At 47.8% G+C, this 16876-nt stretch overlaps 1 protein-coding gene across 1 annotated transcript in view; it reads right to left on the reverse strand.

Moving 5' to 3' along the window:
• The window catches only part of RFC5 (replication factor C subunit 5), a 68263-nt gene that overhangs the window by 22174 nt on the left and 29213 nt on the right, over positions 1–16876 (reverse strand). The window contains exon 9 of the mRNA XM_040416033.1: positions 6479–6556. Coding sequence (XP_040271967.1) covers positions 6479–6556 — 78 coding nt within the window. The remainder of the gene's footprint in view (positions 1–6478; positions 6557–16876) is intronic.

The raw sequence follows: 16876 nt of genomic DNA on the forward strand, positions 1-16876 counted from the left end.
CATGAATTTAATAAATCATATTATATATGGAGAGGGGGATCTGTGGGTGGCTCTGTTATGGAGAGGGGGATCTGTGGGTGGCGCTGTTATGGAGAGGGGGATCTGTGGGTGGCGCTGTTATGGAGAGGGGGGATCTGTGGGTGGCGCTGTTATGGAGAGGGGGATCTGTGGGTGGCGCTATGGAGAGGGGGATCTGTGGGTGGCTCTGTTATGGAGAGGGGGATCTGTGGGTGGCGCTGTTATGGAGAGGGGGATCTGTGGGTGGCGCTGTTATGGAGAGGGGGGATCTGTGGGTGGCGCTGTTATGGAGAGGGGGATCTGTGGGTGGCGCTATGGAGAGGGGGATCTGTGGGTGGCTCTGTTATGGAGAGGGGGATCTGTGGGTGGCGCTGTTATGGAGAGGGGGATCTGTGGGTGGCGCTGTTATGGAGAGGGGGATCTGTGGGTGGCGCTGTTATGGAGGGGGGATCTGTGGGTGGCGCTGTTATGGAGAGGGGGATCTGTGGGTGGCGCTGTTATGGGGGGGGGGGATCTGTGGGTGGCTCTGTTATGGACAGGGGGATCTGTGGGTGGCTCTGTTATGGAGAGGGGGATCTGTGGGTGGCGCTGTTATGGAGAGGGGGATCTGTGGGTGGCGCTGTTATGGAGGGGGGATCTGTGGGTGGCGCTGTTATGGAGAGGGGGATCTGTGGGTGGCGCTGTTATGGAGGGGGGGGATCTGTGGGTGGCTCTGTTATGGACAGGGGGATCTGTGGGTGGCTCTGTTATGGAGAGGGGGATCTGTGGGTGGCGCTGTTATGGAGAGGGGGATCTGTGGGTGGCGCTGTTATGGAGGGGGGGATCTGTGGGTGGCGCTGTTATGGAGGGGGGGGATCTGTGGGTGGCTCTGTTATGGACAGGGGGATCTGTGGGTGGCTCTGTTATGGAGAGGGGGATCTGTGGGTGGCGCTGTTATGGAGAGGGGGATCTGTGGGTGGCGCTGTTATGGAGAGGGGGATCTGTGGGTGGCGCTGTTATGGAGGGGGGGATATGTGCACTGTTATGGGCATAACAGTGCACAGATCCCCCCTCCCCATAGCAGTGCCATAGACCGATCCCCCTACCCATAACAGCCCCGGCCCTGCTGCTCACAGCATCACTCACTGCATCTTTATTTTACCTTACAATCGTGACGCTCTAGTAACAACTCTGCAGGCAGAGCGGAGGGCGGCGTAACGTCACTTACTCACGTGACGCACCTGCTCCGCCCACTTTATGAATGAAGGAGGCGGAGCAGGCGCGTCACGTGAGTAAGTGACGTTACGCCGCCCTCCGCTCTGCCTGCAGAGTTGTTACTGGAGCGTCACGATTGTAAGGTAAAATAAAGATGCAGTGACTTAAAGTAAACCGCCCGCCCGCAGATGGTGAGCTACTTGGTGGGTGACAAATCCCACACCCCATATTTTCGGCCGATATGTAACAATATCGGCCGAAATGGATTAGGTACATTTTCGGCCGCCGGAATTTCGGTGCACCCCTAGTTGCAGTAATATGGGGAATTGTAATTAAGGGTACTTTCACACTTGCAACAGATTGATCCAGAAAGCAGTTCTGTCGCCGTCAAAACGTATGCCAACTGATGGCATTTGTAAGACCGATCAGGATCCTGATTCATCTTACAAATGCATTGAAATGCCGGATCCATCTTTCCAGTGTCATCCGGAAAAACGGATCCGGCATTTATTTTTTTCACCTTTTTTTCGGATCCGGTGTTCTGCCAGATCTCTATAGATTGCCGAAAGTCTATAGCGGAAGTGATGTAGCTGCACCGGAAGTCACGTGGACGCGTTGGAATCAGCTGGAGGAGGGGGTGTGCGCGCTGCGCAAGCGCATTAGGCTAAAGTATAGTAATCTGGCAGAACGCCGCGAGCCCGTAATCTACATTAATTTGTACCCTCGCGGGCTCGCCACGCAACGGGCTCGGCCTCGCTGCGCTCGGCATTTGCTAAAACTAACTCTATGCCACCATTGATAGTAAAGAAAGGAAATGGATGGTAAAGAAAGAGATGGATAGTAAAGAAAGAGATAGATAGTAAAGAAATGGAGGGCTGGGAAAATGCAGGGGCGTTCTGCCAGATTAACATACTTTAGCCGAATGCGCTTGCGCAGCGCGCACACCCCCTCCTCCAGCTGATTCCAACGCGTCCACGTGACTTCCGGTGCAGCTACATCACTTCCGCTATAGACTTTCAGCAATCTATAGAGATCTGGCAGAACACCGGCACTAATACATTCCTATGGAAAAAGATGCATGGGGATAAAACTGATCAGTTCTTTTCCGGTATTGACCCCTAGGACAGAACTCTATGCCGGAAAAGAAAAATGCTAGTGTGAAAGTACCCTTAAGTACAGTCAAATACGCATAAACAATTGACAATTTCAGTCAATGTCAGTGTGACTGACTGCCTTCCCTGTACGCATAGTCATGCAAAGTTAGCTGTCTATCACCGAGTGGCACCTAGGGTTGGGTGATATACCGGTATCACGATATACCACGGTATTAAAAAAAACGGCGATATGGCGAAATCACCGTTTCCTAATTACTGCGGTATTTTGCGATGTCATCGCTTCAAAATCTGTGTCCGCGGCCGCCCGCCCCTGCATCAATACACACCAATTGCCTCCCGCAGCGGCCGACCAGGCTCCTCCTCGCTTGCTCCCATGGTGCAGTCTCCGCCCACCGGTGTCTAACTTCGGAATCAGATGACGCGCAGGCTGAGCAGCGAGCGAGTGGCGGGAAAGTCAGTCAGAAGTTGAACTTTATCACAGCTTCCGGACGGGCAGCTATTAAAGGTGTAATGTCTCTGCCCCAATTATATGTCTTCTGTCCGACCTTGGCCTGCTCAGTCGTATGGCCTACTCAGGGAATGAGCCATCACGAGTCCCTCCCTCCCCCATGACCAACAAGAAGGAATTACTGTATGGTGGTGGCAGGCAGGTCACACAGGTGGCCATAAGACATCTTGTGGCTGCTGCCCCCATACTGTAATGTCTCCTTGTGGCTGCGCTGCTGCCCCCATACTGTAATGTCTCCTTGTGGCTGCGCTGCTGCCCCCATACTGTAATGTCTCCTTGTGGCTGCGCTGCTGCCCCCATACTGTAATGTCTCCTTGTGGCTGCGCTGCTGCCCCCATACTGTAATGTCTCCTTGTGGCTGCGCTGCTGCCCCCATACTGTAATGTCTCCTTGTGGCTGCGCTGCTGCCCCCATACTGTAATGTCTCCTTGTGGCTGCTGCCCCCATACTGTAATGTCTCCTTGTGGCTGCTGCCCCTGATACTGTAATGTCTCCTTGTGGCTGCTGCCCCTGATACTGTAATGTCTCCTTGTGGCTGCTGCCCCTGATACTGTAATGTCTCCTTGTGGCTGCTGCCCCTGATACTGTAATGTCTCCTTGTGGCTGCTGCCCCTGATACTGTAATGTCTCCTTGTGGCTGCTGCCCCTGATACTGTAATGTCTCCTTGTGGCTGCTGCCCCTGATACTGTAATGTCTCCTTGTGGCTGCTGCCCCTGATACTGTAATGTCTCCTTGTGGCTGCTGCCCCTGATACTGTAATGTCTCCTTGTGGCTGCTGCCCCGGCGAACACTGCCATACAGTGTGACAATTAATGTCTCCAAGTTGTGGTCCCCTTGTGGCTGCCCCCATACAGTATAACGTCCCCTTGTGGCTGCCCCCATACAGTATAACGTCCCCTTGTGGCTGCCCCCATACAGTATAACGTCCCCTTGTGGCTGCCCCCATACAGTATAACGTCCCCTTGTGGCTGCCCCCATACAGTATAACGTCCCCTTGTGGCTGCCCCCATACAGTATAACGTCCCCTTGTGGCTGCCCCCATACAGTATAACGTCCCCTTGTGGCTGCCCCCATACAGTATAACGTCCCCTTGTGGCTGCCCCCATACAGTATAACGTCCCCTTGTGGCTGCCCCCATACAGTATAACGTCCCCTTGTGGCTGCCCCCATACAGTATAACGTCCCCTTGTGGCTGCCCCCATACAGTATAACGTCCCCTTGTGTTTTTTTTTCTTTTAAACAGGTATTTATTGCGATAAATTTCTTAATATCGTTATCGCCCAACCCTAGTGGCACCACCCGCATGAATGCCACGAATAAAGAGCAGAGCTTTAGGCCTCATGCACATGGCGGTCCGCAAAACACAGATACCAGACAAGTGCACGCCGCCATTTCTTTAACAGCTGAAGAAATGTCCTTGTCCACAAAATGTACTAGTAAGGGCGCATGCACACGACCGTAAGCCTTTTGAGACATACGGTCCGTGAGCGGGCCATATCGTGCGCACGGGAGCGCACAGCATCATGGGTTACTATGATGCTGTGCCCATCGGGCCGCCCGTGGGGCTATTGTCCCACACTCATGTCATATGATATACAGTTGCAAGAAAAAGTATGTGAACCCTTTGGAATGATATGGATTTCTGCACAAATTGGTCATAAAATGTGATCTGATCATCTAAGTCACAACAATAGACAATCACAGTCTGCTTAAACTAATAACACACAAAGAATTAAATGTTACCATGTTTTTATTGAACACACCATGTAAATATTCACACTGCAGGTGGAAAAAGTATATGAACCCCTAGACTAATGAAATCTGCCAAGAGCTAATTGGAGTGAGGTGTCAGCCAACTGGAGTCCAATCAATGAGATGAGATGAGATTGGAGGTGTTGGTTACAGCTGCCCTGCCCTATAAAAAACACACACCAGTTCTGGGTTTGCTTTTCACAAGAAGCATTGCCTGATGTGAATGATGCCTCGCACAAAAGAGCTCTCAGAAGACCTACGATTAAGAATTGTTGACTTGCATAAAGCTGGAAAGGGTTATAAAAGTATCTCCAAAAGCCTTGCTGTTCATCAGTCCACAGTAAGACAAATTGTCTATAAATGGATAAAGTTCAGCACTGCTGCTACTCTCCCTAGGAGTGGCCGTCCTGTAAAGATGACTGCAAGAGCACAGCGCAGACTGCTCAATGAGGTGAAGAAGAATCCTAGAGTGTGAGCTAAAGACTTACAAAAGTCTCTGGCATATGCTAACATCCCTGTTAGTGAATCTACGATACGTAAAACACTAAACATGAATGGATTTCATGGGAGGATACCACAGATGAAGCCACTGCTGTCCAAAAAAAACATTGCTGCACGTTTACAGTTTGCACAAGAGCACTGGCAGTACTGGCAAAATATTCTGTGGACAGATGAAACCAAAGTTGAGTTGTTTGAAAGAATTACACAACACTATGTGTGGAGAAAAAGAGGCACATCACACCAACATCAAAACCTCATCCCAACTGTGAAGTATGGTGGTGGGGGCATCATGGCTTGGGGCTGCTTTGCTGCGTCAGGGCCTGGACGGATTGATATCAACGAAGGAAAAATGAATTCCCAAATTTATCAAGACATTTTGCAGGAGAACTTAAAGGGCTTCTGTCACCCCCCATTTAGCAACTTTCATTATCGGACATTAGCTACTTGCTAATGTCAGTTGAGTCCATATATATCACTGTTACCTGTCTCTGTGCTGTAATTTCAGTAAAAATCTTACTTTTATAATATGCAAATTACTTCACTACCAGCAAGTTGGGCGGTTACTTGCTGGTAGCCGCCGCATCCTAGGACTATAAACACGCCCCCTCCTCCACTTGATCGACAGGGCCAGTGAGCGCTCTCCTCCTCTCGCTGGCCCTCTGCCCATAAAATCCTGCGCCGTACCGGTCCTCATTCGGCGCAGTCTCTCTGAGAGAAGGACGCTCGTTTGCCCGCTCCTTCCTCAGTTCGCCTGCGCCGATGACGTCAGCCTATACCCGGAAAAAAAACAGCACAGAGACAGGTAACAGTGATATATATGGACTCATCTGACATTAGCAAATAGCTAATGTCCGATAATGAAAATTGCTAAATGGGGGGTGACAGAAGCCCTTTAAGTTCTCCTGCAAAATGTCTTGATAAACTTGGGAATTCATTTTTCGCTCACAGACCGTATGTCTCAGAGGGCTTACGGTCGTGTGCATGAGTCCTGAACTATATTTTTTGCAGAGCCGTGGGATGGACATACAGATGCAGACAGCACACAGTGTGATGTCATCTTTTGCGGCCCTGTTGAAATTAATGTAGACTGAATACATGGTCTGCATAAGGCCTTCAACAGTACAAGTTTTACTAAATCTTTTCCCAACAACTTGCTCAGCTCTTCCTGCTCTATAACCTGCTGCCTGCAGATTGCACTGCATGTTCATGGTGAGAGGTTCCCTTTAATGTACACTATTTTCAAGGTTGCTTTTTTAAATTAACAATGCATTGGTTGCAAAAAAGTATCATTTATAATTTAACACTGATCGACATGCTTATTTAATATATGACGTAAGACGGACAACTTTGATATGGAACAAAATCAGAAAGGTTTGTTTTCTTTTTTACCTCTGTGTACATAGACATGTACTTCAGTGAGAATGTCGTGAAGAGCCAGGCCTTTGAGGGTCTTCAGTTCCATGATTTCTGCATACAATACTTTAAGGAGTCTCACATTTTCAAACGAAAAAAGGCTATTCATTTTACTTTAGCAGTAGAAGGTGGTGCTAAGATAGCAGGCATGTGTTACCAGCCAGTAATTAGATTCATTGACATTTACTACAATACATGGAGTACAGCCATAAACTCGGGGAATGACTGGCTAAACAAATGGTTTGTGGGATTTAGGTCTTCTTAACCTCTTAAGGACACATGACGTACCGGTACGTCATGATGTCCTGGTACTTAAGGACACATGACGTACCGGTACGTCATGTGTTGTTCCGATCACTGCCGCCCGGCCGGCAGTGATCGGAACAAGGTGCCTGCTCAAATCATTGAGCAGGCACCTAGGCTAAATGCGCGGGGGGGTCCCGTGACCCCCCCATGTCGGCGATCGCAACAAACCGCAGGTCAATTCAGACCTGCGGTTTGATGCGCTTTTTGCAGTTTCTGATCCTCGCGGTCCCTGACCGCGAGGATCAGAAACTTTATAATGTCCAAATTATATCTGTACCCCCCCCCCCCCCCTTGCACCCCTGAGTGATTTTGGCCCCGTGGGAGGTGCAGGGGGAGGGTTGCGGGCGGTGGGGGCGGTGCGGCAGGCGGGATCGCGATCCCCCGCCCGCCTCCCCTTGTATAATCGTTGGCTTCTAGTGGGTATACCAGGGTGCCAGCACATTGCTGGCACCCTGGTATAAACGGCTGACATCTGCGATGCGATGTCAGCCGTTTAACCCTTTCCATACAGCGGTCCGTACGGACCGCTGTATGGAAAAAGTTAACAGTAAGAGGGAGCTCCCTCCCTCTCCCATCGGGGGGCTGCAGTGCCTTTGCAGCCCCCCGATGGAGAGGGAGAGAGCCCCCCGACAGATCCCCTCCTTACCCTTCCCCGTCTGCGAAGTTCTGAGCAGACAGGGAAGGTTCCCATGGCAACAGGACGCCTGCTTGAGGGGTGTAGTTTCTTAGATGGGGTCATTTTTGGGTGGTTTCTATTATGTAAGCCTCGCAAAGTGACTTGAGACCTGAACTGGTCCCTAAAAATTGAGTTTTTGTAAATTTCTGAAAAATTTCAAGATTTGCTTCTAAACTTCTAAGCCTTATAACATCCCCAAAAAATAAAATATCATTCCCAAAACAATTCAAACATGAACTAGACATATGGGGAATGTAAAGTCATCACAATTTTTGGGGGTATTACTATGTATTACAGAAGTAGAGAAACTGAAACTTTGCAAATTTTTCCAAATTTTTGTTAAATTATGTATTTTTTGGTGCAAAAAAAATTATTTTTTTTTTACTTCATTTTACCAGTGTCATGAAGTACAATATGTGACGAAAAAACAATCTCAGAACGGCCTGGATAAGTCAAAGCGTTTTAAAGTTATCAGCACTTAAAGGGACTCTGGTCAGATTTGCAAAAAATGGCCTGGTCCTAAGGTGTAAAAAGGCTGTGTCCTTAAGGGGTTTCAAAGAATTGTCTGAGTTTAGATAAAAATTTTGTCCATGGGCTGTATCGGACATTGCATTCTTAGACAGAATGAGGAACAGACTTTCAGCAATATTCATAGGATTGAAATAAATTATAAAAGAGATAGTTACAAGGACACCTACTCGAAGTAAACTTTAAGCACCCTAAGGCTCCATTCACACGTCCGTAATAATGGGTCCGCATCCATTCTCTATGGTGATGGTATGGATGCGGAGAGCACACTATGTGCTTTCCGCATTCGCATTTCCGGAGAGCGCCGCTGTTCTTCCGGTCCGCGGCTCCGAAAAAAATAAATAAATAGAACATGTCCTATTCTTGTTCGCAATTGCGGACAAGAATAGGCATTTCTATGCGGGTGACTGCCGGGTGTATTGCGGATCCGCAATACACTACGGACGCGTGAATGGACCCTAAGACAGGGCTCGACAAATCCCAGGCGCCAGGTCGCCATGGCGACCAGGAATTTAGTCCTGGCGCTTGGGTATTTGTCAGCCCGTTTTCAAAGGTGCCCGGGCGATGGGTGCTGAGCTGCCGTTCTGTCCGGAGGCAGCACCGTGTGAGTCAGCTCCGTCACAGCACACAATAGCAGAGACGCTGGCAGCAGGGAGGGGAGGGGCTCGGGAGGAGTGTAATCTGATCCTAGAGTGGAAGCTGCTTCTGGCAGCCCCTCCCCTCCCCGCCCACCAACCAATCAGAGCTGAGGCAAGGCAAGCACTAGCAGCTCTGAGTCATTGACACAAGTACAGGGAGTCTAAGTAAGAAAGAATCGAATGAGTCTCAGGTTAGAAGAATCTAAAGATCTGACTCATTCGATTCTTTGAGTTAAAAGAACAGTCAGTCAGACTCTAGAACAGTTTACACTGAGGCTCTCAGCTGATGCTTTGCAGCAGTGATAAGATTAAGGGACCTGAGCAGAGATAAGAGAAGTGACAGATGACACAGTTTAGATTACAGTTTGAATTAACCCTTTAGGATCAAATTGGCTTCTCAAGGAGATCTATATGTTAAAGGCATCCCTTCTTCTGTCTCATTCAGTAGTTATAGAACTAAGGCTACTTTCACACTTGCGGCAGGATGGATCTGGCAGGCTGTTCACCCTGTCGGATCCGTCCTTCCGCTGTTTCGCCGGACCACCGCTCCGTCCCCATTGACTATAATGGGGGCAGAGCTCTGGCGCAGCACGGCAGTGCATGGTAAAAGTACTGCATGTCCAACTTTTTAGTCCGGCGGCCTCTCACCGCGAACTGCCATGCTGCGCCGGAGCTCCACCCCCGACCCCATTATAGTCAATAGGGTCCGGGGACGGAGCGGCGGTATATGTAACATGGTATACAGCATTATTGGGGGGGGCTCTATGGAGAAGTGGGGGGCACCTACTAGGGGCTTTATGACGCGGCTCCGCCTGGCTCCTAACTTTTTTAGCTGGCTCCTAGATTACAAGGAAATTTGTCAAGCCCTGCCCTAAGACATAACTGTACATCACTGGTGCGCAAAGAAAGTATGGAGAAGGCTCATGAGATGTTCCATACACGCCGGGTGCAGGCTGTAATAATACGGCTGACGCCCAGTCTGATGGGGATCAGAGATACCTCCGATCCCTGTCATGAAACTGCTCAGATGTCGTGGTCGATAGTGAGCATGGCATCTGGGCAGCTAAACAGCGGGGCGAGGCCTACCTCTGTCCTCAGCTACTGGCACCGTAGTGGCCGGACGCTGGAATTGAGGGACTTGGACGGGTGACCCCATGGCTGGCGGGATGCAGGGGAGCGAGGCTGCCCTGGTCCACCTTGTCTTCTGTGGGGGAGGCAGCAGTGCGGGTGACCGGCACTGGCGCAACTCGACCCCGGGAGAACAGGGAGGCGAGGCATCCACTGTTTTCCCATCTGAAAAAAAGGAAAAAAATAAATTAAAATAAAAAATCTTCAGGAGATCCCTGCAGAGCAGGGAGGTCTTGCCTCCTATTGACACTAGTAAAAACTGAAGCTCTCTCTCCAGGCTGGAGGGGGTATAGCTGCCAGGGAGGAGCTAACAGCTTTTACAAGTGTCAACGCCTCCTAGAGGACATAGCTATACCCACGGTTTCTGTGTCCCCCAATGAATATGGGCGAGAAAGCAAGTTTTAGAGACAGCATCTTAGGGGAAATTGTACTGATAGGCTCAAAAGAATCTGAAGTGAAAGCCGAAAGCACTACGTTTAAAGGGCTTCTGTCACCCCCCTAAAGTCATCCTCCTTTCATAAAGACGCCCCCTCCTCATGTTGATTGACAGGGCCAGCGAACGCGCTCGTCCTCTGACTGGCCCTGTCTGTGTTTTAAATCTCGCGCCTTCGCCGTACTGGTTTTCAGTCGGCGCAGGCGCACTGATAGGAGGACGCTCGCTCGGCCGCTCCTTCCTCAGTGCGCCTGGTGTAGATGTGACGTCATCGGCGCAGGCACATTGAGGATGGAGCAGCCGAGCGAGCGTCCTCCTCTCAGTGCGCCTGACAGGGCCAGTCAGAGGACGAGCGCGTTCGCTGGCCCTGTCAATCAACATGAGGAGGGGGCGTCTTTATGCAAGGAGGATGCGGCTGCTACCAGCAAGTAGCCGCCCTACTTGCTGGTAGAGAGGTAATTTACATATTATAAAAGTCCGTTTTTTTTAAGAAACTACTGAACGAAAATGAGTAAGAGCATTATATATTGATATATCGCAGTATAAGGAATTTAAGTAGCCAAAAAAAAATATAAAAAAATAAAGACTTTAGTGGGGTGACAGAAGCCCTTTAAATCCCAGGGAGGAACTCTATCTTTACAGACTGGGGATAACTTAGATAAAGCAGTAACAAACCTCTTAACCCAAGGATGATTTGGTAATTTAAACGGAAATAAGGCACTTAAAGGGCTTCTGTGATTATATGAAATATAATGGTCTTACTTACTTTGATTCAGCAGTTTCTTCTAAAAACAAAGTTTTATAATATGTAAATTAGGTCTCTACCAGCCCTGTCGGCATTTCAAAAATCGCGCGCCTGTGTTCATTCGGCGGAGGCGCTCTGAGATGAGGAGGCTAGCCTCCTCAGCACTCCCTCAGTGCGCCTGCGCCGATGACGTCTTCTATTTCGGTGATGTCATCGGCACAGGCGCACTGAGGGAGTTCTGAGGAGGCGAGCCTCCTCATCTCAGAGCGCCTGCGCCGAATGAACACAGGCGCGCGATTTTTGAAATGCCGACAGGGCTGGCCGGAGGAGGAGATCCCGGCTGGCCCTGTCAATCAACACGACGAGGGGGCGGTTTTCTGCAGCTGCTACCAGCAAGTAGCCGCCCTACTTGCTGGTAGAGACCTAATTTACATATTATAAAACTTCGTTTTTAGAAGAAACTGCTGAATCAAAGTAAGTAAGACCATTATATTTTCATATATCGCAATATAAGTAATTTAACTAGCCCAAAAAAAAAAAAATTTACTTTAGTGGGGTGACAGAAGCCCTTTAATGCTGAAATCTGCACTTTTAAAGTGCTAGGTCTAAGCTTTTTTTCTCCAACCCTCCTGTAAAAAATTTCAATACAAGTGGAATGTCTGGAACCTCTAGCACGTCCACCGGTCTACTGACAAATATGTAAAAAGCCCTCCAAACTCTCAAATAGATATCTGAAGTGACCCTCTTACGACTCGCCAACAGAGTAGTGATAATATCCTCCAAGAGCCCTCTTTTCCTCAAAAGCTCCCGCTCAATAGCCAGGCAGTCAGGTGAAGATTTTTTACTTCTGTGTGAAAGATTGGACGATGAACTAGAAGTCCCTGGAATACGGGAAGAACCCAAGGGGTGGCTATCGACATCCTGCGGAGCCAAGAAAACCAAACCCTCCTTGGCCAAAAGGGGGCTATCACTATGACCGCGTTGCTTTACTCCCTGATTTGAAGACTCTTGGTAACAGCTTTAGAGGGGGGAAGGCATGAAGAAGGCCCTTCTTCCAGGATTGAGCCAAAGCGTCCACTGCCTTTGGATGCTCCTTTGGGGAAAGGTAAAAGAACTCCCTCAACTTTCTGTTTGACCTGGTGGCAAAAAGGTCTATCTCCGGGACATCCCATAAGGCTGAAATCTGGTTGAAAACCCTCTGGTCTAGTGACCATTTTCCCTGGCATAGATGATGACCGCTGAGGAAATCTGCTTTCACATTGTCCACTCCCTTTAGATGTACTACAGAAAGAGACAAGAGAGAGTCTTCTGCTAGATTGAAAATCTGGTGGCTTAGGGCCCTCAGACTCTGCTCCCTGCCTGTTGACATACGCTACTGCTGTCACATTGTCTGAATAGATTCTGACGTTTCTGCCCCTGATGATCGGGAGACTGTCTCAATGCTAACCGGATTGCATTCAGTTCTTTGAAATTGTGAGACTGCTCCCCTGCAACAGAAGAGACTCCACATGGGCTCCCCATTCATGGTCAAGGGAAGGACTGCTTCTCTGCGCCACGGAACCCCTCTCTGTAGATTTTGGAGATCCATCCACCACTCCAAAGAAATCAGAGTGAGGTGATAGATGAATCTCTGCATCCAGAGAGCGTACACATTAGGGATCGTCCGATATTGATTTTTTTAGAGAAGATACCGATAATCTGTGAACTTTCAGGCTGATAGCCGATAATTTATACTGATATTTTATATCTCATAATATATATTATATTCGTTGGTAGTCACAGAGGTGGTGGAAATTTGCATTTGGCACTAGTATATTATAAATGTAAATTATAAATTAATAAAGCCCTTAGTTGGTAGGCAATTTATAACATTCTAGTGCCAAATGCCAATTTCCACACCATCCCCCATCTCACTGATTTTATTAACCCCTATCAGACCTCAGATCAGACCTTTATTAACCCCTATCAGACCTTTATTAACCCCTATCAGACCTTTATTAACCCCTATCAGATTAATAAAATAAACTCCTCACCTCTCCTGCGCCGCGGCTCCTCTTCATCTCCGGGTCCGGCGTCTCGCTCCCCTGTGTTCTCGCTCCCCTGTGTTCTCCGGTGCAGCGTCAGGTCATAGTGCGCGCACTACATCCCGACGCTGTACGGGGTCAGGACAGTGCAGCACGGGCCCCATCAAAGAAGACCAGGGAGGGTGAGTATCGGAAGCGCTTGCTGCGCTTCTTCCCCGCTCCATAATGGAAGCGCTCACTAGTATTCTCTATATACGCATTATCAATATATTGGCAAGGTTAGATGCCGATAATGTACAAAATCCTGAATATCGGCCAATAATATCGGTACTTCCGATTCATTGGGGCTGTTTCTTTGAGGCATCTGACCTGGAAAAAAAGAAACCCCTTACACTTCTTAGCTGCTCCCGCAAACTGTCTAGTTCTATCCTTCCTCCTGAAACCTTCTGTATTAAACCTGGGACGGAAGCATCTCCTAGGGGGCTGCTGACTGGTGGAAGGAAAGCCCTTTTTTCTATCAGAGGCTTTTTCAAGTAAATCATCAAGGATCGGCCCAACTAAGTATTCACCCTGACACGGAATGGCGCAAAGCTTCGCTTTAGAGCTAGCATCTCCATTCCAGCTTTTTAAACAGATAGCTCTATGAGCAGAGTTGGATAAGGCGGAAGCTCTGACAGATGACCTTAATGAGTCAGCGGAAGCATTGGCCAGGAAATCCAGAGCATTGTATATAGTAGGGAAAGAAAATAATAACTGCTCCCTAGGGGTACCCCCTTTTATGTGAGCCTCCAGCTCCCCCATCCAAGCATTTAGGGATCTCGCTACAGAAGTGGCGGCGATTGCCGATTTAAAGGCCCCCGCTGAGGCTTTCCAATTCTTCTTTAAATACATTTATGCCCTTTTGTCCATCGGATCTTTAAGAGAACCCATATCCTCAAAAGACATCTTAGCTACTGGGGCATCAAGTTTTGGGGCCCTATCCCAAGAGGCAGACACTTCTTCATCAAAAGGATATTTATGTTTAACAGAGGAAAGAATAAAAAACTTTCTATCAGGATTTCTCCATTCCTTAGCAATGACTGCCTGAATATTTCTATGCAATTCAAAGACCTTCCTTCTCTTGGGGTCCAGACCCTCAAACATAGAGTCCTGAACAGACTGCGGTGGCTTCTGGTCATCTAAGCCCATGGTAGCTCTTACTGCTTTGACTAGAGAGTTAATGTTCTCTGCATGAAAGAGCGGCTTCCCTGCGGCTTTATCATCAGAGGATTCATTAGATGAAAGCCATTCTCCCATATCCTCCAATCCTGAAAGTACATCACTGTCACTGGAGGGGGGATTAGATGCAACTGCAGAGGTACTAGGGCGATTCTTTAGCAGACCGCTAACCGACTCCTTAAAGGGAACCTGTCAACGGCAAAAGCCATCCCAAACCACCAGCAGTACCTTCAAGGAGCTGGCAATAAGTTTTGAATTATGATTTTCTTACTGCATTCTGATTAGGCAGAAGTATGAAAAACGTTCTTTTATCCTCCATCCGTGCTATTTTCTAGTCAGGCTTGAAGTCAAGGGGGCAGCAGCCTCCTTGCTTCAAGTCAAGGTAACCGCAACCCCTTCCCTGCCCCTTCACATAGGAACTATATATTTTTTGTAGCGCTGTAATCTTACTGATCTGCAGGACAGTCACTGAGCAAAAAATAAATAAAAATGTACTTTTAATATAAATATTAGAATATAAAAACCAAACCCCAAAACATAGATAATATATAGATAACTTAATGTCTTGTGCCTACACTTAAGATGCAACAGTCAGTGTAGTGCATATACCATATTAGAAAGCAACAGGGACAATCTACAATATGACAACTGCACATTTGATATAGCATAAGACATGCAGTTAAATAACCAGAGGTGGTTGTTGTAAAACTCACGGTTACTTGACACCTGATAGTCTCCAAGTAATGAAAGACTCACAGTTACTTGACACCAGGTTGTCTGTAGGTTAGCAGCCGACAAGGTGGGGAAGGTGTACTATCCCTGAAATGTCCCTGACTGCTACCCCTGCCTAAAAGCAGAGCACCCACCCCACTTATCGGTGGCTAAACCCTCAGAGACCTTGGATGTCCCTAGCTTCTACACTCTTCCCGACGCATTTCCCCAAAAGGAGATATCCAAATGGTTCATCAGGGGACATTCAGCACTTAGTTGACAAATAAGTGCTGCAAGTGGTAGAAGAAAAACACATGATGTGGGCACCAAGATAGAAAGGAGCGCAACAGCAATCACACCAGTGTCTCCTTTTAAAGATCTACTGAAATTCACGCGTCTGACGTCACTTCCGGTCACGTGATCGGCTGGCAATTACTGATAATATTCAAATCCACAGAACAAACCCCTTTCAGCATCATAGAAAAGTAGATATGTAAAAGGACAATAGGTAAGAGATTAATTAAGTACAGACGCTGCATTAGAAATAATAAACCGGGCGGATGGGATGTCACAGATGCGAGGTGGACCAGAAGTCAGAGCGCTGCTATGGTTACAGGACGCAATATAAGCCAGCGCTCTCATTATGCAACGCTCAACAGAGAGCAAATAAGGTGCCCTAATGAGGGGAGTATAAGAGGGACATATAAAAGGTAATAACTGCTGGTATCCATCACATGGTAAAGGGACCCAGAGTGTCCCGCAAAAAAGGTGTACACACATAAATGCCCTTATTTTTGGCTAGGATAGAGAGGCAGGATAACGGTCTGTACACTGACTAGGTGCCCAGATACTCACCATATAACTAACACTGTGTTAAGACATATTGGCTACAGGAAACAGGAGTAGGAGATCTGTTCATTGAGACCCAGTGGATTCACAGTTCTCAACCGATGAATCCACTGGGCCTACTTACAAAGGATGCTTTTGTCCCAATCCCCACCCCTAGGGGAATTCACGCACCACCTCAATCACCTGAAAACGCATGGCTCTAAAATCGTCAAAATGATATTCCAAAACGTGTCTTGCTACCAGTTTATCTCTCGGATTTTTAATATCACCAATGTGATCTCTCAGCTCCCTTTTGGTTTTGCCCACATAATTAAGTGGGCAAGGGCAAGTACATAAATAAACTACTTTGGTTCTGCAATTGGCAAAATCCCTCATCACATAACTTATTCCAGTGGATGCACTAGAGAAACTCTTCGATTTAAAGAGAAGTGGATAACAAATACAATCACTTCCACATCTATAGGTCCCACACAATTTCCGACTGAGCCATGACCTGTCTGGGGGGGTGCTTGATAATGACTATGAATTAGTCTGTCCCTGAGGGACCTGCCCCTTCTATACGTAAATCAATGGTTTAGGGGGCAAAATGTCTCAGGTCCGAATCAGAAAGAATGCCCCAGAATCTTCTCAGAATCCCTAAGATTTTCTGATTTTGGACATCATAGGTACCAATAATTCTCATCGCGTTTTGTCAGAAATGGGCCAATCCCGTGGAGATAGTAAGGATTGTCTATGCCTATGAAGGGAGAAATGAAAAGCTTCTCTCAAAACCTCAGGAGGATACCCCCGTTGGGTAAATCTGTTTTGCATGTCTTTAGCTTGTACCCTAAAGGATTCAATAGATGAACAGTTCCTTCGTGTTCTCAAATATTGTCCCTTGGGGATCCCTCTTTTAGATTCATGGGATAGTAGCTATTCCACCGCAATAAACTATTAGTAGATGTTGGTTCACGATAGGTGGCGATATGTAATTCACCATTGGCCTTAGTTATACCAATATCGAGAAAAGCTATACTTTGCGATTCGATTTCAAAGGTGAATTTAAGGCCTACAGTGTTATTATTTAGGGACTGAACCATCCCAAAGAATCAAAATGTCGTCTATGTAGCGACCCCAGA

Source organism: Bufo bufo, chromosome 2, assembly GCF_905171765.1.
Source record: "Bufo bufo chromosome 2, aBufBuf1.1, whole genome shotgun sequence".
NCBI classification, from domain to species: domain Eukaryota; kingdom Metazoa; phylum Chordata; class Amphibia; order Anura; family Bufonidae; genus Bufo; species Bufo bufo.